The sequence below is a fragment of the Malaclemys terrapin genome, chromosome 11 (genome assembly GCF_027887155.1).
Source record: "Malaclemys terrapin pileata isolate rMalTer1 chromosome 11, rMalTer1.hap1, whole genome shotgun sequence".
Classification (NCBI taxonomy): domain Eukaryota; kingdom Metazoa; phylum Chordata; order Testudines; family Emydidae; genus Malaclemys; species Malaclemys terrapin.
The window spans coordinates 19,761,047-19,788,440 of record NC_071515.1 but is presented as its reverse complement, the minus strand read 5'-3'; the positions used below and the strand labels follow the sequence as shown (position 1 = coordinate 19,788,440).

Here is a 27,394-nt window from a genome sequence, read left to right as displayed (position 1 = left end):
CCAAGAAACAAATTGACCTCATTTGACTTGTTTTGATTTCAGCGAAACTCATTGAAGTGATGCTGGTATGTGCATTGAATACTGGAAATCATACCACTTAACAATTACAACCCCTATGCGATTGAAAGTATGCAGCTCTGATAAATCTTGAGTTTGGTTTTGGTGTTGTATTTTGATGATTTCCAGACTGTATTTAAGCTCCTGAAGGTGTTCCTGGCTTTATTGATTTTGTTTTGGCTCTCCTGGCTTGTTCCTTTAACCTGTGCGTAAACACTTTTCACAAGCAATCACTCTATATCTGCTCTCTGTCCTCATCCTCAAAGGAAACCTGCACAACACCTTCAAAAGATGAGCCTCAAAGCTTAAACTCATAATTTTGCTAGGCACTAAAAATCATGGACTGAACAGACACTGGATTTATGGATTATTACAACAATCAATATCCCCCTCCCCTCCCCAGGACTAATGTGAGGGGTGTTAACTGTTCACTTCACCTTGAATGGTCCATTTAAAATATATTTTAACTACTTACGCTAAACCAGAGGTGGGCAAATCACGGCAGCCTGCGGGACCGTTCTTCCTGGCCCCTGAGCTCCTGGCCTGGGAGGCTAGCCTCTGGCCCCGCCCCCACTGTCCTCCCTCCCCCGCAGCCTCAGCTCACTGCGCTGCGGGCACAATGTTCTTGGCAGCGGTGCTGCAAGGTCCTGGGGCAGCGCAGCTGCAGAGCCTGGCCTGACCCGGTGCTCTGTGCTGCATGGTGCGTGGCTGGCTCCAGCTGGGTGGCGTGGCTGCCTGTCCTGGTGCAGCCGCGCCACCAGGCAGCGCAGTAAGGGGGCAGGGAGCAGGGGAGGGAGGTTGGATAGAGGGCACAGGAATTCGGGGGTGGGCAGAGACCAGGGGGTTGAATGGGGGTGGGGCTTCCGGGGGCGGTCAGGGAGAAGGGGTGGTTGTATGGGGCAGGGGTGCTGGGAGGGGGGGAGGAGGGGTTGGATGGGGCAGTTAGGGGCAGGGAGTCTGGGGGCAGTCAGGGAGTAGAGGTGGTTGGATGGGGAAGGAGTCCCGGGGGGCAGTGGTGAGCTGGAGTCGGTTCACAAGAACTGGTTGTTACATTTAAAAGCCGGTGTAGAATCTGTTCCTAAAGGGGCGGGCGGGTGAGCAAACTCTGGTCCGCGGGCCACATCCGGCCCGCGGGACCGTCCTGCCCGGCCTGCCTGAGCTCGCAGCTGGGGAGGCTCCCCTGCCCCCCTTGTCCCCTTCTCCTCACAGAGCCCCAGCGCGCGCCGCGCTGCCGGCGCCAGCGCTCTGGGCAGCTCTACAGCTCTGCCTCTTTGAGCGGCATGGTAAGGGGGTGGGGCTGCGAGCTCCAGCGGCTGCGCGGCACCCTTACACAGCAGCATGGTAAGGGGGGCCAGTGCGGAGCTGGGAGGAGGGGTTGGATAAAGGGCAGGGAGCAGTTGGAGGGGGCAGAGGCTCTGCGGGGGCGGTCAGGGGACGGGGAACAGGGGGAGGGGTTGGGTAGGCATGGGAATTCCGGGCGTCTGTCGGGGTGGAGGTGGATGGGGTCGGGGCAGTCAGGGGACAGGGAGCGGGGCAAGTTGGCTAGGGGGTGGGGTCCTGGGAGGCAGTTAGGGTGGGGGGTCTCAAGAGGGGGTGGCCAGGAGACAAGGAGCAGGGGGCGGTTTGATGAGTTGCAGGTTCTGAGGGGGGCAGTCGGGGGCAGGATGTGGGTTGGGGTTGGATGCGGGGAGAGGGAGACAGGCACATGGGGCTTGTACTCACTGCGCGGTTCCCTACCAGGTCTTCGGCGGCACTGCGGTGGGGCGGGAGGGGAGGTCTTCACTCGCTCCGGGTGAAGTACCTGCTGCCGAAAACCTGGAGCGAGTGAAGACCACCTGCCGCTGCCGCCGAAGTGCCACCGAGGACCCGGTAAGGAACCAATTCTTAGGATTTTGGAAGCTCATCACTGCCGGGGTGCGTGTGTGTGTGTGTGTGTGTGTGTGTGTTGGATAGTGGGCGGGGGCTGGGCCACGCCTGGCTGTTTGGGGAGGCACAGTCTCCCCTAACTAGCCCTCCATACAATTTCTGAAACCTGATGCGGCCCTCAGGCCAAAAAGTTTGCCCGCCCCACCTTGTATTTCCCTGTGGCATTCTGAATAGTACATTTCCCAGACCTGAAGAAGAGTTCCGTGTAAGTTCAAAAGCTTGTCTCTCACCAACAAAAGTTGGTCCAGTAAAAGATATCTGTAAATATGGTAAAGGGACTTGATCTGGTATGGGGGTATATTATTTAGGCTGTGTTCAGGGGGAATGCATTTTCCTATGGAGAGCAGGTGGCCCTTCCACCCCGGGGGAGAAGAAGTGATAGTTGGGGAAGATGGTTGAGGGACTGAGGCAGCCAGGAAGAAGCCCAAGGCCAGGTCTACAATATAAACTTACATCAGTATAATTGCGTCACTTGGGGTGTGAAAAATCCACCCTCCTGAGTGACATAACTATACTGATCTAACCCCCAGTGTAGACAGCACTGTGTCGACAGGAGAGCTATTCTGTCAGTTTAGCTATTGCCTCTCACAGAAGTGAAGTGCTACAGCGGCGCAGCTGCACCATTTTAAGTGTAGACCTACCCTAATTTTGTGTGTGAGAGAGAGAGAGAGAGAGATGGAAAGAAACAGTCTGTGAGTAAACGGAGAGATACAGGGGGAGGGGAGAGAGCAGCCAGAGGGACGAAGGGAAACCAGGACTGAGAGAAACTGAGAGTAAGTGGAGAGACTGAGGTTGAACTGGAAAGACAAATGTGCAGCAGATGGTCCCTTTAGTTTAGGGCAGGGGTCGGCAACCTTTCAGAAGCGGTGTGCTGAGTTTTCATTTATTCACTCTAAGGTTTCGCGTGCCAGTAATACATTTTAACTTTTTTAGAAGGTCTCTTTCTATAAGTCTATAATATATAACTAAACTATTGTTGTGTGTAAGTAAATAACATTTTTAAAATGTTTAAGAAGCTTCATTTAAAATTAAATTAAAATGCAGAGCCCCCTGGACCGGTGGCCAGGACCCGGGCAGTGTGAGTGCCACTGAAAATCAGCTCGCGTCCCACCTTCAACACACGTGCCATAGGTTGCCTACCCCTGGTTTAGGGCTTGTCAAATCAGTTCATGTTTGATGGTGCGTTCCTGTTTGTTCTTGATCATTGGTTCTGGTCATCTCTTATTGATCCATGTGGTCCTGAAGATGTGGAACAGGAGAACCAAAGGTACTTTAGATCCTGTGGGTCTGGTCTAATGTCCCCCACACCAGCGAGCACCATTGGAGTCGAGTCCATGACTTCAGGAAGTCACAAGAGGCACGTAAAGCTCAAAGACTGCCTTGAGCATTTGACAGTACCTAGCAAGATATCTGGGGAAAAGGGAACCTTGAAGAGAATACAGTGATAATAATCTATAATATAATAGCCTGTGCATATAGAGGTATAGATATTTCTTTATTTAGACGGTTATATTTAGTTAAGTACCCTTCAGTAAGTTGTGTGTATTTGAATTATTCTGAATTTTTATTACATATATTCTTCGTCAATTTAATGAATCCAAGTGGAATCCAGTTCCATTGGTTCCAATTTAAATGAAATATTTGTTTGTCTTTGTGGGTTTTTTGGACACCAGTTGTATGATCTTGGCTACCATTAAATAACCTTTTATTGTGGTGTAGCCTCTGTTTTCCCGCCTCCCCCCAGCTCTCACCTGCCTGGTAAATTATATTACCACTGGGGCAGACCATTACTAAATCTTAGTGAGCGGTTTTGGAACGGGGTAACCCTCGGCTATATTTCAAATTATAACACAATAACTCTATTCTGAGAGGTCTGTTTACCTATTACCTCTTCACCTGGTCTCTCATCTCCTCAGACCAACAAACCTTTGCATCCCTAGATGAAGTTTCACTTCCACTTTTGTACCACAACTACCTCTTCTGTAGACTCCAATTCGGTACATTAAAAAATAAAGCAATTGTGCTGGACATGCAGCCAGAAATACAAGAGGCAAGGGACGTGGATTAACTAGGCCACAATTGCATTGACTCGTTTGGAATAACACAAACAATGAAAAGGTCCTCTATCATTTACTAACTTGTTCAGTCTTGTAGAAGGGCTGCTTAGCAGCCCATTGTGGTGAGGGTGAAAGGGTTGGGGAAAAGGGGACTGGGTCCTTGCTGTATCAGACATTAGGAGCCTGAACCCCATCCATCAGCTTCTTTAGGAGATGCCTTCACCTAATTCTGGTTTATCAAGGAATGGGAGCCCCACTGCCTTGTACAGCTGCCAACAGAAGGTGCCAGCAATTAGCCTGTCTGCCTGCCCTTCACCTCCAGCTCAGTTTACAAATAGTTAACTCCCTTTCTGATGTCAGCCAACATATATATCCACTCCCTAATCAAAGAAGTGTTCCCCATCTTCTCTGCAAACTTGGGCACCAAATATATAATTTTTTTTTTATTTGTAATCACCAATCCTCCCTGCTTGCATATGAATGTAGCCACCTTTCAATTCACACATACTGTGGCTTGCTCAACTTGTAAAGGCCTGCCAGGTCCCTCACATATTGTCTGCGACAGCATTTTGTGCCAGTTTACAATTACCCCTGGGAAAAGGTCTCGCATCTACACCTACCCTAAATCTCTTTGCTCTAATGATTAAGGCTGTGTCTATAGTGCTTTACAATTTGGACCATGGTGGTGTGAATAGCAGTTTGTACCAAACTGTTGTGCTGTAACCTTCCCTGTGTGGACACTAGGCACGAGTTAAAAGGTTCCTAGGTTGCATTAATGTAGTCCTGCTGGAAGAGGACTATGTTAATTGGAGTGCTGGAACAATTTGTATAGTGTGGGTGCTGAGAGCCATTGAACCAAACATGGGCATCAGGTTTGTATAATTTTTGGTGGTGCCTAGAACGGGTCCAAGCAGAGCCGTCCGGTCCTTAGGACGGAGCAGGGAAACCATCCTGGGCCCCGCGCTTTGGGGGACCCTGTGCTTCAGGGGGATGTGGGGTCCAAGACGGCCTGGGGGATTAACAGGGGGCCTGGTGCGGACTCCTGGTGTCACTCGGGGGAGGGGATGGAAACCAGAAAGAGGCAGGGCAGAGGCTTGGGGGAAGGGGTGGAATGGGGGCGAAGAGGGTGCGGAGCAGGAGCGGGCTGGGATTGGGTTGCTTGCTACGGCCAGCAGCAAGCTCCCCGCTAACCTCCCAGGCCGTCCTGGACCCCACATCCCCCCGAAGCCTGGTAAGCCCAAACATTCGTGGAACTGGGTCCACGTTCCTAAATATTGGTGGAGCACGGGCACAACGGGCCCATATAACTCACTGCTTATGGAACCAAACTGTAAACCCTGTATATAATGGAAGACAGGCGGTGCTGCAGCCCCCCACACCTCTAGTTCCAGCACCCATGATGTTAATGCAAACAAGGTATCTTTTAGTTCGTGCTTGCAGTGTTCACATGCGGGTTACAGCGCAGCAGTTTAGTACAAACCTCTTGGTCCAGACCGGAGGACAGTGTGGATGAGCCATTATTCAACCCCTTTACAAAATCCAGAACTGCTTTCACACATGTGTACAATAATTTCAGATAGCTGCTTTATGGCTGCTGAAGAGGGGCATCTGCTGGTTCCATAGCATGTGCCTCTTTTTCCATGCCAACTCAGAATGACCTTACCACTGAGACCCGGTTGTGAACCTTTGGGGAACTGGCTTTCAGCCTATAGACCCAGTGCACAAATCTGTCACCAGCTGTTGTGCCCCATTTACTTGCTCCTGAAAATAGGGTAAATAGCAAAAAGTTAACACACATTCATCTTAATATGTTGTTTTCATTAAGGATACAGTTATTGCCTTTAGAAGAAGACATGGTTACTGATTTTGGGTACAAACCTCAATTTTCTAGCATTTGAGTCTGTCAATAAATATTTTGTATATTAATTCATTCCAATCCTAAGCAAAAATGGGGAGATGTATGTACCCTGATTTTTATTTTTATATCCAAATTAAGCCAGGATGTGGCAAAATGTTAAATTATTAGTTGATAGGATATAGTTTTGTTTTTGAGTGTGGGAAGCAAGGTGCTACTTCAGCTAACAAACTTTACAAATTGTTACAGTCAACTCTTCCTTATGTATATAAACTGTTTTCCTTTGGTAAAAGTCTGTAACTTTACAACTTAAACTCTAACTTCCCTACTGCAGTCAGGGAATGGTGCCTATTAAGTCTGAATGAAAATACTCCTCTTCTAGTTGTAGTGCATCCTTAAAAAATGGTCTGTAACTCCAATGGTACTCTTTTTTTTTTTTATTTTTTTTATTTTTTTTTTTTTATTAAAGAATTATCTCATGACATCAGAAAGACCAAGACCTTTAAAGTCCAGGGAGACCCAAAGTCTTCTTGATGCTCATAATAGAGAAGATCATATGGAACCTGTCAAATCAAAAAGTTTTTAAATAAAATTAACTTTATAGATCTTATGGTTTCTATTTTCCTTTACAGAAAGTTTAGATTCTTCAGATGTTGATGATACCATCAGAGAAGTGCTGGAACTGCTTTCAGGCCTGTTCCTACTCACTTTGTACCTTAGCTGTGAATTTTTTTGTTAGTTGATTAGACTTGTAGTCCTTCTCTTTCCTTAAAATAAAGGTGGTGTTTTGGCTTTTTTAATCTTAAGGGATGGGGGAGGGGAGATAGTTGTTCTCATGGCATTTGACTTCACATCAACTGGAGGTGAATGGCTTTTGCCTAATTTGCAACTCTAGAGGTTGGAGTCAGGGAGGGTGTTATATTTATTGCAGCGATTTAGACTTTGAGTGGGAAACAGTTTTTTCCTTCTTGTGCATAAGAATGTTTGGAGTCTGCTGAGAGAGTAAAATATTCTTCAGACTTGAGATGTATGTGGAATGGATGGGTGATCTTGCAAATCTGACTATTTGTGCTTTTGGAGGTGAACAAAAATAATTTTCTGCAATTAGGCTGTCCATAACAAGTTGATATTGTTATTTTGTAAACATCAAGTATGAACAAATCTTCTCTCTTCTTATGAGATAGCTGTTTACAAGGCTTAAAAGTCATTAAAAACATCCATATGAAATTTGGTCTCTTAAAATTGAATGTTTAATGCAGTCTTCTTTGGAGGTTACGTTCATAAGTTTATGATGCTTCACCAAGTGCTGGTCTTCTACTATATAGAAATGGCCAGAAATGTTAAGCAAAGGAGGAAAGTAGCACACACACAAAAATTCTTATTTTTTCTGCTAATGTTGTTTAGTTGCTCATCTTTGTATTTTCGTGTAAATCTTAACAATTCCTTATGCTCACACATGTGAATACTGAAGAGTCTGTTAAAGTTCCTCTTGAATGTCTTGGGTTTTTTTTTTTTTTTTTTTTAATCTTATTTATGAGAATGAGAAGCTAAATTTTATATTGGCAGTGTTTGTCTTAGGATGCTTGTGAGGAAAGTTAAACTCTGCTGCTTCAGACTCATGCAGGAATTTGTTTTCTCTTACTTATGCCCACCCACACAAGCATTCTGTTGCTGGATTCTTTTTGTGGTCCCAGGTTACAGAAAAGTTAAGACTTTATTATCGCATGTGGGGGTGGCTTTTAGTTGTTGAGCTTTTTGGTCTTGTATTTTGGGCAGCATGTTGCATTCTTTAAGACCACACAGCTTTTCTTCCTAAAACATTGGCATCTTGGATTATAGAAGCTATAAAATGTCAAGTAGACACAAACAGTGGAAAACAAAAATATTTTCACCAGCTGTTTTTTCTTTAAAAGCATCTTAAAGCCTTGTACAGCAGACTTACGAAATAGCATAAAATTTATAACTTGTTTTAATATAGTTTGATATAAACACACTACCCCACAGAAATTTGTGTAATTTGCAAGTATAATATTTAAATCAAAGGTAGGGGATAAGCATCTATTGTTAATGATGCAGTTTGAGTCATATTTTATGTTTATTTTTTTTACAAGGTTTCTGCATTAAATAAATTGTTTTGTTCATGAGATCACGTTTGTCTATGATAGATACATTTCTTTGATTTTTTTTTTTTATTTTATTTTTTAAATCTCAGAATTTGGTAAGCACATTGAAAATGCTCAAAACAGTTGAATTCTTGGCTTTAAAAAGTAATGTTTTGAGGTGTAATAGTGGTCTGAAATTCAGATTAAGGTAATTAATAGACTGAATTTCATCATTATAAATACTGGTTTTGTCTTTGCATATTTTTAGTAGATTTTTGTCATTCAAGCCTTTTGATATTTAAGATGAACAATTTTGGTGGGTGGTTTCAATGCAACATTGGAGGGTGAAAACGCTGCCAAATTCCCAGAATATATAGGAGTATTTCAAATAAAGATACTTTTTTTGAATTTTATGCTTGTTAAGTCACACTGCACCTTACAAATACCGAATCAAGGAAGAACAAGACACAAAATATTGGGTATATGGCTAGTGGTCCAACATGTGGGACTCTCTGGACTGAGAGAGAGGATACCTTGACAGTAGTGCATGCGAATGTCTTGTATAATATTACCCTGCAACTGAAGATGGGAGAGTGACTGCACGATCCTGGAACTAAGATTGGGCGAAATATATGTGAAAATTATGATGTGTATAATTTAAAAACATATAGATTGAGGTGTGATGTTGCACTCCATGTGATTTTATGAAAGTATACTCATGAGTGTGAATATAATGTAATTAAAATATGCTTCATGCAAAAGGTCTCGTGTAAGGTATCATTACAAAGCTTTTAATTTACTGAGTGTGGTCATCCTATTTGTATAAATGTATAACTCTTGTATCTGAAACTAGAAATGTGAAATATAACTCTGAGGGCCTATTGTAATTATGCAAAGTGTGGGCCATTAATGGTGGTTTGGAATCTTGATGGCTCCCATCAACCAGGACAATTGACTGTGGATGGCTCTGTTTGCAGGCAGGCCTTCGTGTGAGTCAGGCTGGGAGGTCTTACAGTGACATGTGATACTGTCACCTGAACTGGAATCCATCTTTAACCTGGTGCTTTTCCATTGAGAAGGAGGAGTGGGAACCCAGAGGGACAAAGGATTCCCACCTTATGCAAAAGCTATATAAGTGGGTGGAACAGAGCAAAGGGAGTGGCCATGGGAAATCCCCTAGCTACCACCTGAGCTGGAACAAGGGCTGTACCAGGGGAAAGGATTGTGCCCAGACTAGGAAGGCGTCCAGTCTGTGAAAGAAACTTATTGAAACATCGCTGAGGGTGAGATTTTATCTGTATTCAGTTTTATTACTGTACTAGGCTTAGACTTGCATGTTTTATTTTATTTTGCTTGGTAATTCACTTTGTTCTGTCTGTCACTACGTGGAACCACTTAAATCCTACTTTCTGTATTTAATAAAATCACTTTTTACTTATTAATTAACCCAGAGTATGTATTAATACCTGTGTGGGTGGGTGGGGGGGTAAACAGCTGTGCATATCTCTCTATCAGTGTTAGAGGGTGAACAACTTATGGATAAGCTGTATACAGGGTAAAATGGATTTATTTGGGGTTTGGACACCATTGGAAGTGGAGCATCTGAGTGTTAAAGTCAGGAACACTTCTTAAGTTGCTTTCAGTTAAGTCTGCAGCTTTGGGGCACGTGGTTCAGACCCTGGGTCGGTACTGGAGCAGACTGGCGTGTCCAGCTCAACAAGACACGGTGCGGAGTCCCAAGCTGGCAGGGAAAGCAGGGGCAGAAGTAGTCTTGGCACATCAGTTGGCAGCACCAAGGGGGTTTCTGTGATCCAACCCATCACATGAGGTTTAAGCACAGGAAAAAGGTGAAATGAATTTTTGCTCATGCAATCAGATATTAATATATATGAAAATTCTCTGAGAGCTGTATCAAATATTCAATTTCAATTAAAATAGCATGTGGTAGTAAAGATGCTGTTAATTAGCTATTGAAACTATATAATGGGAAGTAAACTTGCCCTTTAAGTGCTCTTATGGAACCCCCTTTTCCTGGTTTATAAACTTCCCTTTATCAGTATAAAATTAGTTCAGTTTACAACTTGTAGGTAAAGGGAAGATAGATAAAGGTTGCTATGGAAAAATGACTTGTTTAAACATTACCTATGTCAGGGTGGAATTGGCTGGCTTCCCAGTAGATGTGTGGGTTTTATCAGAGTTTCTGTGGAGGGGTGTGTGTGTGTGTGTGTGTGTGTGTGTGTGTGACTTGCTGTGTGAGGGAACACTGACTCACTTGGAAACTTTGACAAGGTAAGGTGGTAGCATGTAATGGACTGATTCTGATTTTTTTTTTTGAGGCACTTAGCACTTCTTGGCTTTGGTACAGATGATAAGAATAGGCTTAGTCAAAATTGGTCCATAACGTGCATATATAGTCAGCCAACATGTCATTAATGTCTCTTGCTCATCTGCTGTAGGGTTTCTTCAGGTGGTCAGAATCTGCAGGTTTTTATGAAAACTCTGACAAAATATCACTTTATATAAATATGGTGAGGAACAATCTTAATTTTCAGGGGGTTATTTTGTTGCCTGTATCATAAGAGCACCCCAACCAAGATTGAGTTTTCATTGTGCTAGATATTCTACAAACCTATGCAAATGTTCCCTGCTTCAAAAAACTTAAAATCTAAATAGACATGACAGAGACAAGGGGGTGGGAGAAATAGTTACATTGCAGAAGAATCAGGATGGTGGCTGACAAACCTCTGGTTAGTTCAGTGTAGTTTTTTCCCCTCATGTAGCTTTTGTCAGTTTTGTGATTTATTTTGTGTGTGTGTGTGTGTGGGGGGGACTTTTAAAGAGTCTAGGAAATGGGATGGAGAGGGAAGGCTGGAAGGGAAGAATTAATAGGAGCAAAAGCGAAGGGGAAAATGAAAGCAGCAGAGAGGATGGGAACAATGGTGATGAGTGTGGAAGGCAAGGAGAGTCAGGCTGGGCACGTAGGTCCTGTGTGGGAGAGAGTGGGAGGAAATCGGTGATGACGTGAGTCTAGTCGGGAAGTCAGGCCATGTCTACACTACAGGAACTAAACCAGGATAGTTACAGCACCGTAGCTATGCCTGCATAACCCTGTAGTGTACATGCAGTCTACATTGACAGAAGAGGGTTTTACTGCAGTGTAGGGATACTACCTCCCTGAGCTATGGTACCCATGTCGACAGAAGCATTCTTCCATCCACCTATCTGCATCTACACTGGGAGTTAGGTTGGTATTGCTACGGCACTTGGGTGTGTTTGCCTTTCCCCCCCCAATATTTCAAAATTTTCAATGCAGATCAGGCCTCAGTCTGATATTACCAACATTCAAGAGTTTATAGAGGTACAAGGGAAGCCCTAGCTGGACTGCTTCTCTCTCAGCCTGTGACTTCGCTGTTTCTAACTTTATTGTTAGAGGGTAGCTCTCAGTGCTGGTTCCACCCTTAAAGTAGGTGCTTTTGCTTTTAACTTCCCCATGGATTTAAAATTGCTCAATCTTTTAAGGTGTGGATTTAATTATTAACTACTTTATTCAAATTCAGTGGGGTAACTTAAGGGTAGAATGGCATAATTTTTTCTAAATTTGTTTTTAATTTGTAAGGCACAATATGCTTTCTTTGAGTTCTTTTATTTAACTAAGCAGGGTGTCCTTTTTTTAGCCTGCTACAGAGAGGAGATCCAAGCCAGCACTATGTTTGCCAATATTATTGATGATTAACTCTGGTTCAGTGCTTAACCTCAGGAATGACACTTGAAATTCTCTAGTAAGCAATTCATTTAGAAACAAAACCTTTTTCCACTGAAGTTGATAATTGTGCCATTGGCTTCAGGGGAAGCATCGTGTAGCGTTCTGGTAAAGTTGGGGAGGGGGGAGTGTGCTGTCTTCAGAGGACTGAAACTTGGTTCCTGTTGTGCCGTGTCAAATTACATGAGTAAGCCTACCCGTTCACAAACATTGTCTTCTCATTTTGCCTCAGTGAATCCCATACTCAGTTGTCTCTGTTGGGGGAGCGACTTTCATAAGCAGGGACTTCTTGGTGGATGGTGTAGGTGAGATGGGGTATGGTATGAGTGTGTGATTTGCAAAACTCTATAAATTTTTCCCCAACTTGTCAGGTAGTAAATTTTCTTTAAATTACAGTGGTTTACAGTGAAATAGCATGGTTTCTTTAAATTTCTTTCTTGTAATGTGTAAAATCCATCTAACCTCATTTACATTTGGTAAAGGATTAAAATGTACAGTAAATCAATGCAGATACACATCTTAAGATCATATTGGACATTATTCCATTGGTAGTAACCGGACATAAAAATTCACACTGTTTGTATCAGTAGATGTTTCTTTGAACTCTTCAACCAGAAATAGTCTGTCTAAAATGGAATATTTTGTAAACGTCTTTAACAAAGGAGAGAGAAGTAAAAATGGAATACAAAAATCTTATTGGCTTGATAGAACTAAAAAGCTGAAGTTTGGTTTGATAAAATACCTTGTTTTTGTTGTTGTTCCGCAGGACCCTGCTTACTGGGTGAACATTCACCACCTCGAGTATACAGATGGGGGGATCCTGGACCCAGATGATGTGCTGGCAGATGTTGTGGAGGACAAAGATAAGGTAGATAAAAAGAGAGAGTTGGTGGTGGTGGTTGCAGAGTTTGAATTACAATATTGTACTTTCCTGTGTACCTTCAATAACCTTATGTACTTGATTGGTACTTGAGTACCAAGAGTGTGGTGCAGTATTCAGTACCCTTAAATCAAATACATCTGCCTAGACATGTTGCAGCTATGTTCTTCATTCAGCACTACTGCAAAAGCAAAATGTATGACCAAAACAGCTGATATATTCACATAAGATTAGTATTTGATTTAAAACTTAATTCTTTAATTCAAGACATTTAATGGTTCTCTTGTAGTTTTATGAAACGGGGGTGGTTTTTGATGAGGAGAGGATGTGGAGTTGGATGGGATATTAATTTTATCCCAGTAATATTTCTAACTTTTTTTTTTTTTTTAAATATCTCTAGAGGAAAGTTTGAGAACCACTCATGATAAGTCATGGATTAATGTGAAGAACTGCAGCAATTCTATTTTGTAATTCACATAGAATCAACGTGCTTCAGAACGGAACTGAAAGTCTGGGCAGGTCACACCCACTCCAGTACACTTGAGTGTGTGTTTTATATATATTCCCAAAGGCTATGGGTGTCCAGCTTGAGAATTCCTGACCCAAGGTATCCTATATGTACATAGAAATAGCTCACCTAAAAATACCTAGTATTGCTGCTTAATTACCCTGGCAGAATAGTGTAGTTTAAGTGAATTCATCAATAAATTACTTGCAGTATGTAGTCTGAAGAGTGTAGTTCAGCTCTGATTAACATTTCATTATTGTATTTGAATTATAATCTAATCCATAAGAGTATTCATGCCAAGAAAAATATATTAAAGCAGATGTCCAAAAAACTGGTTTCTGTTTATATATTTTTGAAAATGTGAAATTTGTTTTCCTCTCCTGCAGAAAAAGCCTTTTCAATGTATGACTCTTTGTCTCATAGAGTAATCTTTTTCCTGACATGAGTAGCACCGATAATTACAGATTGATTCATAGCTTGCTAAACTAATTTATATCCTGGAGCTGTGTGAGAGAGAGAGAAAAATGAGATTGGTGCTTATTGAAAGAAAAGTGCTTAACTGTTAGAGTTGACTTGCTGCTTGGAATAATTCCGACTTCAAAACAGTAGGTTGCTGTGTAACACTACAGAACATACTGTAATGTAGGATGACTAAAACTACATAATTTTAAAGCTCAGTGTATACAGAGTAGCAGCAGCAAGGTCTTTGAAGGATTTCATGTCACATTAGCTGTATTTCACTCAATTAACAAATGCAAGAAAAAACAGTTCCACTATGTGTAATTAAAGTTGACATTTCTAATACATTTTATAATCTAGCAGTGATCTCCCTTGAATTGTACATTGTGGTGAGGTCTCATGAGGTTACCACTGAGATCATGATGGGCCATCTTACTATGAAACCTTGTTCCAAAAAAAAAAAAAAAAAACCAACAAAAACCAATAGCTCACATTGGAAAGAGTTTCATTTAGATATAAGGGTAGGTGTTTGGATAACTCAGGAAATGGTTATGGAATTTAGACCTTTCACCTCTGTCACTTTGTTCTTTCCTAAAAAGAACAAGGAATACTTGTGGCACCTTAGAGACTAACTAACATTTATTTGGGCATAAGCTTTCGTGGGCTAAAAGCCACTGCAGTTTTAGCCCACGAAAGCTTATGCCCAAATACATTTGTTAGGCATGGTCTACACTAACTCCCCAATTCGAACTAAGGTACGCAACTTCAGCTACGTTTAGCTGAAGTCGACGTACCTTAGTTCGAACTTGCCATGGTCTAGACGCGGCAGGCAGGCTCCCCCGTCGACTCCGCGTACTCCTCTTGCCGAGCAGGATTACCCGAGTCGACGGCAAGCACTTCTGGGTTCGATTTATCGCGTCCAGACAAGACGTGATAAATCGAACCCAGAAGTTCGATTGCCTGCCGCCGAATCAGCGCGTAAGTATAGACAAGCCCTAAGTCTCTAAGGTGCCATGAGTACTCCTTGTTCTTTTTGCTGATACAGACTAACATGGCTACCGCTCTGAAACCTGTCATCTTTGTTCTTTCTGTATCTGTGGCAGAAATAAGATTCAGAACAGAAAGTGTTCCAGGACTTTTTAAAACATTTCAAAGAATGACGGGAGAATTATTGTATCTTACGCAAATGCTTGGAAACAGTTATTTGAGCATATCATACTTGTCCTGGTTTTATGCACACACAAATACAAAGAGCAATGCAGCACCTAAATCCTTCAGTTTGTCTTTCGGACTAATCATTGGTAACTTAGTTTGAAATCTGATATTGCTCAGAAGCAACCAGCAGTGCTATTGAGCCCTGCTTCACAAAATTCCCAGGAACATTTTTGTATCAAACCAGGAACAACAGCTGGATGATGGTGGCATACATAAATTGCCAAGGAAAAACACAGCAATAATCTGAAGCACAAGGCCACTGGAATCCTTTATACTTGGAGAAACAGAACCTCTCTACCACAGCTTACATGGATGCCAGGCAAAGCAAGAGTAAAGGTCAAATGGCTTAATTTTCAAATACTACCAGCAGGGAAGTGGCGAGCTAAAATACGACATGTTTGATCTTTTGTCTCTTTGTGGCTTTCTCGCTCATCTAGACTCATTTGTAACTTAAAACAGCAGGCTGGTATTTTGCTCTCAATTAATGGACTACATGAACATAAAAGATGGACATCTTCACTTTTTCCATATATGTACTGGTATATACATTCTCGGAAATAACTTGAAAAAAAAAGACTAGATAAAGTGTGTGTAATTCTAATTACAGTGTATTGGCTTCACAGACTAATATTAACTAGATTCTTAAAGATGGAAACTGCAAAACCAGGAAGCATCCAGTTTTTCAAAAGCTAGTTTTTTATCCGTACCCCCTTATTCACCTTAAACGTCATAACATTTGAGTGTTACATGGATGCTCCTGTTAACTAACATCCTATTTCAAAATCCCAGAAATTTCCTACAGTTGGAGCACACAAGGATTTGTGGGGTGGGGGTCTTAGTCACCTAGTACGTAGACTGAGGTCTGTCCAAACGTCTGTCACAGATTCAGTTTCTTATGTGAGGCCTTAAGGGATTAAACCTCAGTTCTTTGTTGAGTAACGGTTCCTTTGTATCCCACTGTGGGTTTATGCGTATGCCCAGTGCAAGAGAATTTGAAAGTAGTGTTTGTTGGTCCATGCCTTTGCCCTGGCTCTCCTCATACTTCTGGCTGAGGGGATAAAGGGTAGGGTGAATTGACCATTTCTCCAGTTACTTCTCACCACTGCATGGTCCAGGTTGGAACCGCCAATGTCAGTAGCTCTGTCTTCATCCTACAAAATAAGGTTTAGATTTTTGCTTTGTAAATAGTTTTAACAGCTTATATAGTTATTATAGTTGAGTGTTTGGATTGTCTCTTTGGCAGACACCCTCCACTCTATCTCCCTGTATCACGTTCAGGTACCCGACTATGCCCAGGACTCCAAGCTTCAAACTCTGTGTTTCTTGCTAACGATCCTTCTTGGTCAGTGATGACCATCAGTGCTGCCTGTACTGGCTTGGGGAAGCCCACATAGCGATGAGGTGCAGTATCTGCTGATCGTTCTCCAGCTGTACCTGAGAAGACTGAGAACTTTGTCTCTGGAAACACTTCATGGAGAAGGCCATGAAGTCTCAATCAGACCCTGGCCAGGGAACCCTCCCTCTACATCTGCCTGATGCAGCAAGGAGAATGCCTCCTGCTGCGAAGTCGAACTCTGGTGTGGGAGTGTCTACCCTCAGAGGCCCACCAGTAGAATTTATTTTCTCACCCTGCTCCCAACTCTACTGCTGGTCCAGGCCACTTTTGAAAGGGCTAGACTGCAACATCCCCAGTCTACTCCTATGGATAAAGAGGGCAAATTTCTGGACCTGTTTGGGAGAAAGTTTTGTCATTTAGCCTCCAGTTTAGGGTAGCCAATTAAGACTTCCTGAACTATGCCAAGTTTGCAAAGATTACTGACAGGCATCTGCAACAGGACAGAGCTCCTTTCTAAGCTTTGATAGATGAAGGCAGGGCTGGCTCTAGGATTTTTGCTGCCCTAAGCAAAAACAATTTTGGCTGCCCCCCTCCCCCCACCCCGTTTTTTCTTACCTGGCCCCGCCTCAACTCCGCCCCTTCCCCAAATCCCCACCCCTGCCTTTTCCCCCCCCAGGCTCTCAAGCCTAGGAGGGAGGGAGGGAAGGTGAGGGAGAAGCAGCGCGCACGCTGCAGCCACTCGGGATCTCCCCCTCCCTCCCAGGTTTGAGAGCCCGGGAGGGAGGGCGAGCAGTGGCACGCGAGCGGCAGCAGTGGAGGTGAGCTAGGGCGGCTGGGGCACATTTTTAGGGGAGGTATGGCTGGCGCCAGAATGCCGCCCCTAGAAATGTGCCACCCCAAGCACCAGCTTGTTTTGCTGGTGCCTAGAGCCGGCCCCTGGATGAAGGCAAAGTAATAACCAAGACCACGCTCCAATCCGCAGTTGACAACTGATACCTCCTCTAGAGCTATGGCTACTGCTGCTGTTATGTGCAGGGAATCATGGCTCCATGCATCAGGGTTCCCTAGTGAGGCCCAGAATACCGTTGAGGTCCTTCCCTTTGGTGAATTGTAGCTCTTCAACCAAAAGATGGATGAGTCCCTCCATACCCCAAATTGACACTACTTCCAAATTTTCCAGCTCTGGGTGTATAGTGCGCATGCGTGCAACACACAGAGGAATACAAATGGGGACTACACCTCTCGAAGAATGTTCAGTTGCAGATCAGTAACTTCCTCTTATCTACAGGTTCAATTTTTCTACCCTCTGGTTTATTATTCAAGAATTTTTTTGTACTCTTCCCACATCTTTTTTTTCTCTTAGCTGTTGCATAGTTGAGACTTCCAGTGGGTCTCCTGCACTTCATCCTGGTTCTGCAGATCTTCAAAACACCTCTGTGTAATCTTCAAGAGGGTGCTTTGCCATGTTTGTTTGTTTGTTCCCTTCCTTATAGAAATGATATAAGGGGAGAGTGTTGGGAGTTCTGTCTGTTAAGGAAGCCTATATTGAGCTTTCCTTAAAGTTTGGCCCAGGTTCTAACGGTACACAGCCAACATGTAGGTTTCAGAGTAGCAGCCGTGTTAGTCTGTATCCGCAAAAAGAACAGGAGTACTTGTGGCACCTTAGAGATTAACAAAGTTATTAGAGCATAAGCTTTCTTGCCCAATTCTGGGCTGTAGTCCATGAAAACTTATGCTCTAATAAATTTGTTAGTCTCTAAGGTGCCACAAGTACTCCTGTTCTTTTAGCCAACATACAGTTTCACACTTTGGATTTGGAATCAGCTTGTAATGTCTTTCTACGCTTGAGTGTAGAGAATTGGCTATCTTACTGATTGTTCATGGGGATCTTAAATGCTTAAAGGCTCAGTCTCTCTAAATGGACCAGTTCATATATATCAAGCATGTAGAATGGGTCGGCAACCTTTCAGAAGCGGTGTGCCGAGTCTTCATTTATTCACTTAAATTTAAGGTTTCAAGTGCCGGTAATACATTTTAATGTTTTTTTTTTTTTTTTTTAGAAGGTCTCTCTCTATAAGTCTATATATTATATAACTAAGCTATTGTTTTATTTGTAAAATAAACAAGGTTTTCAAAATGTTTAAGAAGCTTCATTTAAAATTAAATTAAAATGTTGAACTTACACCGCTGGCCCGCTCAGCCTGCTGCTGGTCTGGGGTTCTGTTCACCTTGGCCAGCAGTGGGCTGAGCGGGGCCTGCGGCCGGAACCCCGGCCAGCCAGGGTCTGGCAGCCAGAACCCCAGACTGGCAGCGGGCTGTGTGGGGCTGGCGGCCGGGACCCCAAACCGGCAGTGGGCTGAGCGGGTCAGCCTGCTGCCGCTCAGGGGTTCCATCCGCTGGCTCCTGCCAGCCGGGATCCCAGCTGCTGGACCCGCTCAGCCTGCTGTCGGTCTGGGGTCCTGGCCCTGCCCACATACAGTGGGTACCTACCTTCTCCCTGGTTCTGGCCCATTCTATTCCTCTCGCTCTCTGCACTGAGCTGAGGGTGGGAGTGCACTGAGCACAGGGCTGGGGGTGAAGGAGCAGGCTGGGGGTTGGGGTGTAGGGTCTGGCCAGCAGCTAGAATGAGGGAGAGGGCTCAGGGTTGGGGCAGAAGGTTTGGGTGTGGAGTGCTTACCTGGGCAGCTCCCATTTGGTGTGAGGGGTGCAGGTAGGAATGTTGGGTGGGTAGGTGTGTGTGTGTGTGTGTGTGTGTGTGTGTGTGCAGGAACTCCCATTTGGTGCTCGGGGTGGGGGGGTCCAAGAGTCAGGATGTGGGGGTGCATGAGGTGGGGGGCTGGGTATGTGGGGGGGGGTGCAAGAGTCAGGGCAGAGGGCTGGGGGCATGTGAGGTGGGTGCAGGTATCAGGGCATAGGGTGTGGAGGGCCTGGGTATGTGGGGGGTGCCAGAGTCAGGGCTGGAGTCATAGGTGGGGGTGAAGGAGTCAAGCAGAGGGCTGGGTGTGTGTGAGGGGGGTACAGGGCTCAGGGCAGAGGGGGGTGTGTGTGTGTGGCTGCAGGGCTCAGGGCATGGGCCTGTGGTGTGTGTGTGTGTGTGGGGGGGGGCTCAGGGCACGGGCCTGGAGGGTGTGGGGGGGTGCTGGGCTCAGGGCACGGGCCTGGGGTGTGTGTGTGGGGGGGGGGGGGGGAGGGTGCTGGGCTCAGGGCACGGTCCTGGGGTGTGTGTGGGGGTACAGGGCTCAGGGCAGAGGACTGGGGGTGTGGGCTAGGGTCAGGGGGTGCTCACCGCAGGGGGCTGGAGGGGATATGCCCCTATTCCACCCCACCCCCCTTCCCCAAGGCCCTGCCTCCACTTCTTCTCTGCCTCCACCGGGAGCAGCGAGCACGCTGACTCCACTCCTCTCCCACCCCCTCCCTCGCAAGGGCCATCAACTGATCGGCAGGGAGGGAGGGACGGAGAGGCAGGAACCCAGCACACTGCAGGGAGAGGCAGGGGAGCCAGCAGGACCAAGCTTCTGCCCCTTTCCCCCGCGGGAGGGGGTGGGGGCGGGGAGGGGGGCAGAGAAGAGCGGGCCGGGCCAGGCTGGGCAGGATTTTTAGTGGCACGCTGCCGCCTGCCGGGACCCTGATGTAGAACATCTAGTAAGGCTTACGGATACATCAAAGTGCATTTCAGGAGGTGCTCTTCAAAGGCTGTGAAATCTAGAGCTTCATACAAGGAGACTTGCCATTCATCTACTGGAAGTTTGCAATTACTTCACCAAATGCTACAATACTGACATTCTGTCCTTGAGTGATGCAGCAGTTGGTCATTCCATCTTCCCTCAATCTAAATTAAGGCAGGAAGGAAATTAGCATTAATTTTAATTTCCATTTTTATATCTCCTATGGGGATTTTTGGCTTAGGATGTGAAGTTTTTTTTCCCTTTCTAGGAATTGTTCGGAAGCTATTTCCTATCAGTAATATCCAGACAAATGTACAAGAGGGAGAAAACTAGTTCCCTGGACTGTACTTTCTATTTCTCAAAATGAAGGGGCAGGAAAAGGGTGAAGGAATATGGAGCAGTCTAAGTGGCATTGATTTTTGGTTGCACGAGCAAGTCTCCTCCTTGAGTAATATCTAGGGCAGGGAATGTCCTCAATGATAGAAAATAGTTTTCTCAGATAAATATTTCCTATGTAAGGAAACACATTCTGTGTGTCTGTCTCTTTCTCTCTCAATCTGAAGACAATGAAGTTCAGATATAGCCACCACCACAGAGATTTCCTAATACAAGATGCAATAACTGTACTAAAGAATGAATAATAATCAGCAGAGGGCAAACTGGTGTGAATTATGTAGAGTGTTCCTGTGTATGTATGAAGACAATGGTGTGACGTGTACAAAATATAAGGTGGCTTCTATGCTGAAAGAAAATATGGAGGGCTTGAATGGTAACTGAAGTCTTGCAAACAAACCAGGGAGAGACCAAAGGGAATAATTATCACGAGAGACAAAGCAGATTGAGACCTTCAAAAGGGAGAATACGTATGTGGGGAAAAAATGAAGGCATGTTGAATCAAGAAAACAAGCAGTGAAGGCATGTTATATGTTAGAAGAGCAGAGGAAAAATGTACGAGTGCAGCCAATTGATCTTCATATCTATAGTAGGAGTGCTGACTTTGGCAAAATTGTGGCTTGGCAGAGAGTCCAAGTGAGTTCAGTAGCCCAACCAGTGATCAAAATGTACTAAAAGGCAGCCATCAGAAAGAAAGGGAAGACAACAGTCCTAATTAGTAACTGGGAGGAATGGTAAAAGTAACATCCCTTTTGTGATAAACTTAACATAGGCCTTATCTTAGTACCAACTCACTGGTAGAGCTGCTGCCTTTGGACCCCAGGTTCCCAACCAAACTTCCTATTTGCAGTAATAGGCATGTCACACAACTTTTGGTTAGTCTAATTCAGTTTTAGTGTCTGGCAACTGCCAGTGTCAGAACTGGCTATATAATGCGTTTCTAAGAGGATAGATTGGATTTTTAATTGGATAAGAAACATAGTTCTAAAATGTTCTTGAAGTCTGTCTTGCACTATATGTATTCGTTGTTTTTTATTTGCTTACCTCGCTTCCTAAGATTCATAGGTCTTTAAGGTCAGAAGGGATCTAGTCTGACTTCCTGTATAACAGAGGCCATAAAATTTCACCCGTTTACTCCTTTACTGCGCTTGATAATTAAGTGTTTGTATAGGAGAGAAAATGTATTTTAGTTTGAAAATGAAGACCTAAATGTAGGGTATACCTCTAAATTCAGACAAATAACTTCTGTCTACAAGCAAAATCATGTATTCAATAATAATTTTATAAAAAGGAAAGTTTGCTATATTACATGGAGTAATGCCAGGGTTTTCCAGGCTGATGAGCAGAGTGATTTTAATATAGTTATTAAATGGAAAGTGGATTACAAAGTTAAAACCTCTAGAAAGGGCTTCTCTATTCCAGTGCACCAACATTGAATGTCTACACTAAAGCATATTCTGCGTACCTCTAGTAGGATCCATATGGACGTGCTTACAGACAAGGAGACTGTGCTTCGCATGGATTCATTTGCTTTCTGACACATTTCTTTACTTACTGCAGAATATTTGTAGGCTGTTAAACACATTTATAGAATCTAGGGAGATTTAGCACTGGAATCCAAAGATGAATGTTTACACGTATTAAGCATGTAGACAGATTTTTGTGAGCAAATTCTATTGTGGAATGTTAAATAATCAAAGCAAAGGAAACTATTTTTTCATAGTATCCCCTGAAAAAGGAAAATCTGTTTGTAACCAATTTAAAAGATGCATAAAAGTCCTGATACAGGAGCTCTTCAACTTACACCAATCATTTGTTTAACAAGTCTTATTTCACATTTTTTCTAACTTTAATATAAGGGAGAATTATTGTGGGTTTTAAAAAGTGTAGAATAAAAGCTTTAAAAATAACAAGCATTAAAATTAGCCCTTTTTAAAATGTGGAAATTTTTTTTCAGATACTTGTAATGTGAAAATAGAAGGTATTACTGAACTTCAAGATTCGGACAAAAAGAACGAGGAGTACTTGTGGCACCTTAGAGACTAACACATTTATTTAAGCATAAGCTTTCGTGGGCTAAACCCCATTTCATCGGATGCATGCAGTGGAAAATACAGTCGGAAGATATATATACACAGAGGACATGAAAAAATGGGTGTTGCCATACTAACTGTAACAAGAGTAATCAGTTAAGGTGGGCTATTATCAGCAGGAGAAAAAAAACTTTTGTAGTGATAATCAGGATGGCCCGTTTCCAAGTTGACAAGAAGGGGTGGGTAACAGGAGGGGAAAAAATTAGCATGAGGAAATAGGTTTTACTTTGTGTAATGACCCATCCACTCCCTGTCTTTATTCAAGCCTAATTTAATGGTGTCCAGTTTACAAATTAATTCCAATTCTGCAGTTTCTCGTTGGAGTCTGTTTTTTGAAGTTTTTTTTTGTTGGAGTATTGTATTTTTTTTTTTTTTTCTCCTGCTGATAATAGCCTCACCTTCTGGCGAGGAAGATGCTGAGACCGAGACCTTAAGAAAGGCACAGTCCAATAAAGAGGATAGAAAGACCCCAGTATTTCCTTACGTTTCCTATCTTTTAAGTCTGCACTTGTAGAGCCCTTATGGGGGGAGGGGAAGGCCTGCTTCTAACAGGATTGAGGGGATGAGCAGTGAGAATTACCAGGTGCAATTACATTCCCTCTAGAAGGTATTCTACAAGTAGACTAGGCCCCATTCTTTCTCTCTGGCCTTGTGCATGAGCGGTCAGGATGGGACCTTCCCACAAGGAAAAGGGTATTGTGGTCTCGTCTCAGTTTCTTGACTCCTATCTTCCCTCCTGTGTCCTCCAAGAGGGAAGCCTCTGCTCCCTCACCCCCGAGTGAGAGAGCAAGCCAGAGCTAGGGTTGCCAACTTTCTAATCCCACAAAACTGAACACTCTAGCCCTGTCCCTTCCCCGAGGTCCTGCTCGCTGTTCTCTATATTCCCCCTCCCTTGGTGACTCGCTCTGCCCCACCCTCACTCACTTTCACTGGGCTGGTCAGGGGACTGGAGTGTGGGAAGGGGTGAGGGCTCTAAATGGGGGGTGTGGGCTCCAGGGTGGGGCCAGAAATGAGGGGTTCAGGGTGCAGGTTGGGGCAGAGGGTTGGGGTGTGGGAGGGGGTGAGGGCTCTGGGATGTGGCCAGGGATGAGGGTTTTGGGTTCAGGTGGGAGCTCTAGGCTGGGGGGTGGGGGGAGCAGAGGGATTCAGGATGTGGGAGGGAGCTGTGGGCTGGGGCAGAGGGGACGGCTCCGTGTGGGTATGCAGGCTCTGGGTTGGGGCCCGGGGTGATGTGTTTCTGGTGCAGGAGAGGGCTCCAGGTTGGGGGAGGGGGGCTCAAGGCTGTGGCAGGGGATTGGGGCTCGGGGTTGGGGCATGGGCTTATCTCTGGTGGCTCCCGGTCAGTGGCGCAGTGGAGAGGGGCAAGGCGGGCTTCCTGTCTGTCCTGGCACTGCGCACCGCGCTGCACCCCGGAAGCAGCCAGCAAGTCCAGCTCCTAGGCAGAGGCATGGCAGGCGGCTCTGTGCACTGCTCTTGCCAGCAGGCACATCCCCTGAAGCTCCCATTGGCTGTGGTTCCTAGCCAGTGGGAGTGTGGAGCTGGTGCTTGGGATGGGGGCAGCGTGTGGAGCTCCATGGCCCCATCGCCTAGGAGTTGGACCTGCTGGCCTCTTCTGGCGCTGCACTGCACCCAGGAACGGGTAGGGACTAGCCTGCCTTAGTTCTGCAGTACTGCCAACCGGACATTTAATGGCCTGATTGGCGGTGCTGACCAGAGCTGTCAGAGTCACTTTTTGACCAGGTGTTCCTGTTGAAAACGGGACACCCTGGCATCCTAGCCAGAGCACTGGCAACTGAAGGCCTCGAATATATTTTGGAGGCAGTGTCCAAAGTTCATGATTTGTCTGAGGAAGATTCCCACAACGGAGAGTCATGATGCAGGGGTCTTTTATGACTCAGGAGTTGCACCAGACCTAATCATTTCTGGTTATAAATATGAGGAGGTGCTGGAACAAATTGCCACATTTAAAGAACAGGTGGACCACCAAAGCTTTATGGTACAAGTCTGTCTCATCTTACGCTGGGGTTACGTTCCGCGATCAGCGCATAAAGCGAAAACCACGTATAGTCAACATTACATTAAGTGTAATGGCGGGCGGAATCGCCCGCACTACAGGAACAGTATTTAAATTGTTGTTTTTCTATTTTTTTTGTTTTTGTTTTTGTTTTTTGTTTTTGCCGACCGTGTAAAGCTGAATTTGCGCATGTTAAATGCGCGTAAGATGCGACAGACCTATATTCCTTTAAGTGTTCTGAAGAATTTAAGAATGCAGTGGCTGGGGGACAGATTTTTAAATCCGTGGCAGTTAGGCATGTAAATACCTTTTAAAATCTGGCCCTTAGCGCCTAGCAAAATAATGTAGTCTCGTTAAAATCGTTACACTCCAGTCCTTTTATAGAGTATCAGAGATTGTCTTTTAGAAAAGACATTACGGTTATTCTTGGAATTACCAACCAGTAAATTTTGCTTCAGTAGCAGGTAGCCTAGTTGAAGTGATGATTTTAAAAAAATAAATGCCCCTAGATCATTGCATGATGGCAATAAATGAGCACAGCTTCTGAAAAAAGAAAATATGATCACCAACCTATTAAGTCTTGTAGTGTGTGAACAAAATAGCAAACAAGAGAATCAGCAGCTATAACTTATTTGGACTTTCAAAAATCCTTTCTCAGAGTCCTTCACAATAGATTATTAAGGAGACAAAGTACTCTTGGAGGTGAGAGGCAAAGTACTGTCATAGATCAGAAATTAGTTTAGAGACAGAAAACAAAAAGAAATTTGTTTAGAGATGGGATTAAATGGTTAATTTTCAGGATTGCAGACTGTTGACCGTAGAACTTCTAATATATATAATGGTGGTTAGTATATTTAAGAATGCTTTGAGTCAGGGCCGGCTCCAGGCACCAGCTGAGGAAGCTGGTGCTTGGGGCGGCAGATTGTTGGAGGTGGCATTCTGCCCAATCCTAGGGCGGCACGGCCGCTTTTTTTTGTTTTTGTTTTTGTTTTTGCTCCAGCCACCCTGTAGGGGGCGGCAGCGTGGAGAACCAGAGCCTCTTCCTTCCCTCCCTGCTGACCGGAGCGGAGCCCTCGCAGCAGGCGGCAGCGCAGCAGGAGGGGCCGCGTGGCAGCGCCCCTGCTGTAGCCCTGGCAGCCCCCTTCTCTCCTGCCCACTCCCCCCTCCCACCCACCCCCAGCCGGTCCTGGTGCACCTGCGCTCCGGCCGCGCCGCAATTTTTTTTTCTTTGCTTTGCCGTTCTGGCCGCCCCGTGTTTTTGTTGTTGTTGTTGTTGTTGCTTGGGGCAACCAAAAAGCCAGAGCCGGCCCTGCTTTGAGTAATGAAGTGACACAAAATTATTTAGGTTGTGTTAAGATTGTAGAATGCTATAGGGATGTTGAGGTATGTAAGAAAGCTAGCTGAATAAATGAGCAGCACAGTGGAAGATGGAAATTAATTTTTGACAACTATGAAGTTATTCACATTGGAAGAGCTATCTTTAACTACTCAGATACATTGCAAGACCCTAAATTAACCAGATGCACGAGATAAAAAACAGTGTCACTGTGGATAGCTCAGTGAAACATCTTCTCAATGAGAATTTTTCTGTTCTCAGTGTCTGTAGCGATGAATTTGATGTCAAGGCTGGAGTCAATTGTTTAAAAGCTATTGGAATCTCAAGCTAGTTTATATAGTATCTGATGGGGATTTGTTACTGTTTTAACAGTAAGGCTTTTCTGTTTTTGAATTGTACATAACTTTAATAGACCATAACAAAGGTTTTTATTTTGTCTTTGGAAATATTCTGATATCTCTTTCACATGCTAATTTTGCAAAATCTCATTTAGTTCACTGGTTTTCTCCTTTTACTTGTGGGGAAATAGCTTAAAATAACTTAGTTTCTTTATTGAGGGCCACATTCAAGGGTAGAGAATTTGTCTGCAGTTAAAATATGGTGAAAATGCATTTTTTTCATAGGGCTGTGTCTATTTTGACTCTGTAGACATTTGCATGTACTGTCCAGATTTCCATTATGTTTTTAAAAAATGTAAATCTGTGTAAATATTTAAGATACAATCCTGCTCCCATTATTTCAATTGCAAAACTCATATTAACTTAAATGGAAATAGGAATGGGTACTTAATGTCCATTATATGCCATAATTCTATTAGGAATTTTGAAGTTATGTTATTTGTTAACATTGCGGGAATAAGAAAAAGGAACACGAGCCTATCTTCATGATGTTCTATTTTGTAAATTTAGAATCTCCTAAATGCTTGCAGATTTTAAAAATGGCCCCATGCACACACTTGAATCTAGGAACAAACATTTAATTCTCCCTATGAACTGTCTCTGATTTTATAGGGTTTTTCTTTGAGGGTTATTTTTTGTTGAACACTTGAACATTTAATTATTCACTGTATTTAGAAGTCTAAAGTTCCAAGGATGGAACAAAGGGCTGCACCAGCAAAATGAGCATGAATCTGATGACTCCACAAAGTGGTCATTTCCATGAGCAACTGGCACTCAAGATGCAGTGACCAGTTTTTAAAATGCAAATGACTGTCATGCACAAATGTTGTGGTTTTTTTTTTCCCTACCAGTTGCAGTTTCCACCTTTTGAAATGTTTTTAACTTCTTGTTAAACCTGTTGCATGTTTAATCTTACGAACATTTCCCTCCCTCCTTTCCCCCCCACCAGCCTGAATGTTATTTACAGTGTTTCTGTTGTATACATGGCTTGGTTTTCCTTTGTGCAGGTAGAGTGAGTACTTTAAAATGAGAAAGTACATTAGGGTTTCCTGATGAGAAAATATAATCTCCATTTATACACTTACCAAGTGGTGATTTTAAACTGAAAATATGCATTCACTGAAAATTTGTCTACGTAAAATTGTCATCTCCTTATTCAGTAGATCTGGTTTCTGTGTTTGTTTAAAACCATGTCGTCATGCCAAAGAGAGAAGTTTTTCAGTCCTCCCAGTCACCTCCCATTTTCATTGCATTCTCATGCAATTGAGAGAGTGAGCAAAATCACTGTCTGTCTTGTTCATGAGCAGAATTGTTTTTTAAGTTTCAGGTATGACCAAATT

The 27,394-nt window shown here is 44.0% G+C and overlaps 1 protein-coding gene across 1 annotated transcript in view; it reads left to right on the top strand.

Annotated features, from left to right (window-relative positions):
* The window catches only part of PARD3B (par-3 family cell polarity regulator beta), a 658,517-nt gene that overhangs the window by 45,054 nt on the left and 586,069 nt on the right, over positions 1–27,394 (top strand). The window contains exon 2 of the mRNA XM_054043471.1: positions 12,524–12,625. Coding sequence (XP_053899446.1) covers positions 12,524–12,625 — 102 coding nt within the window. The remainder of the gene's footprint in view (positions 1–12,523; positions 12,626–27,394) is intronic.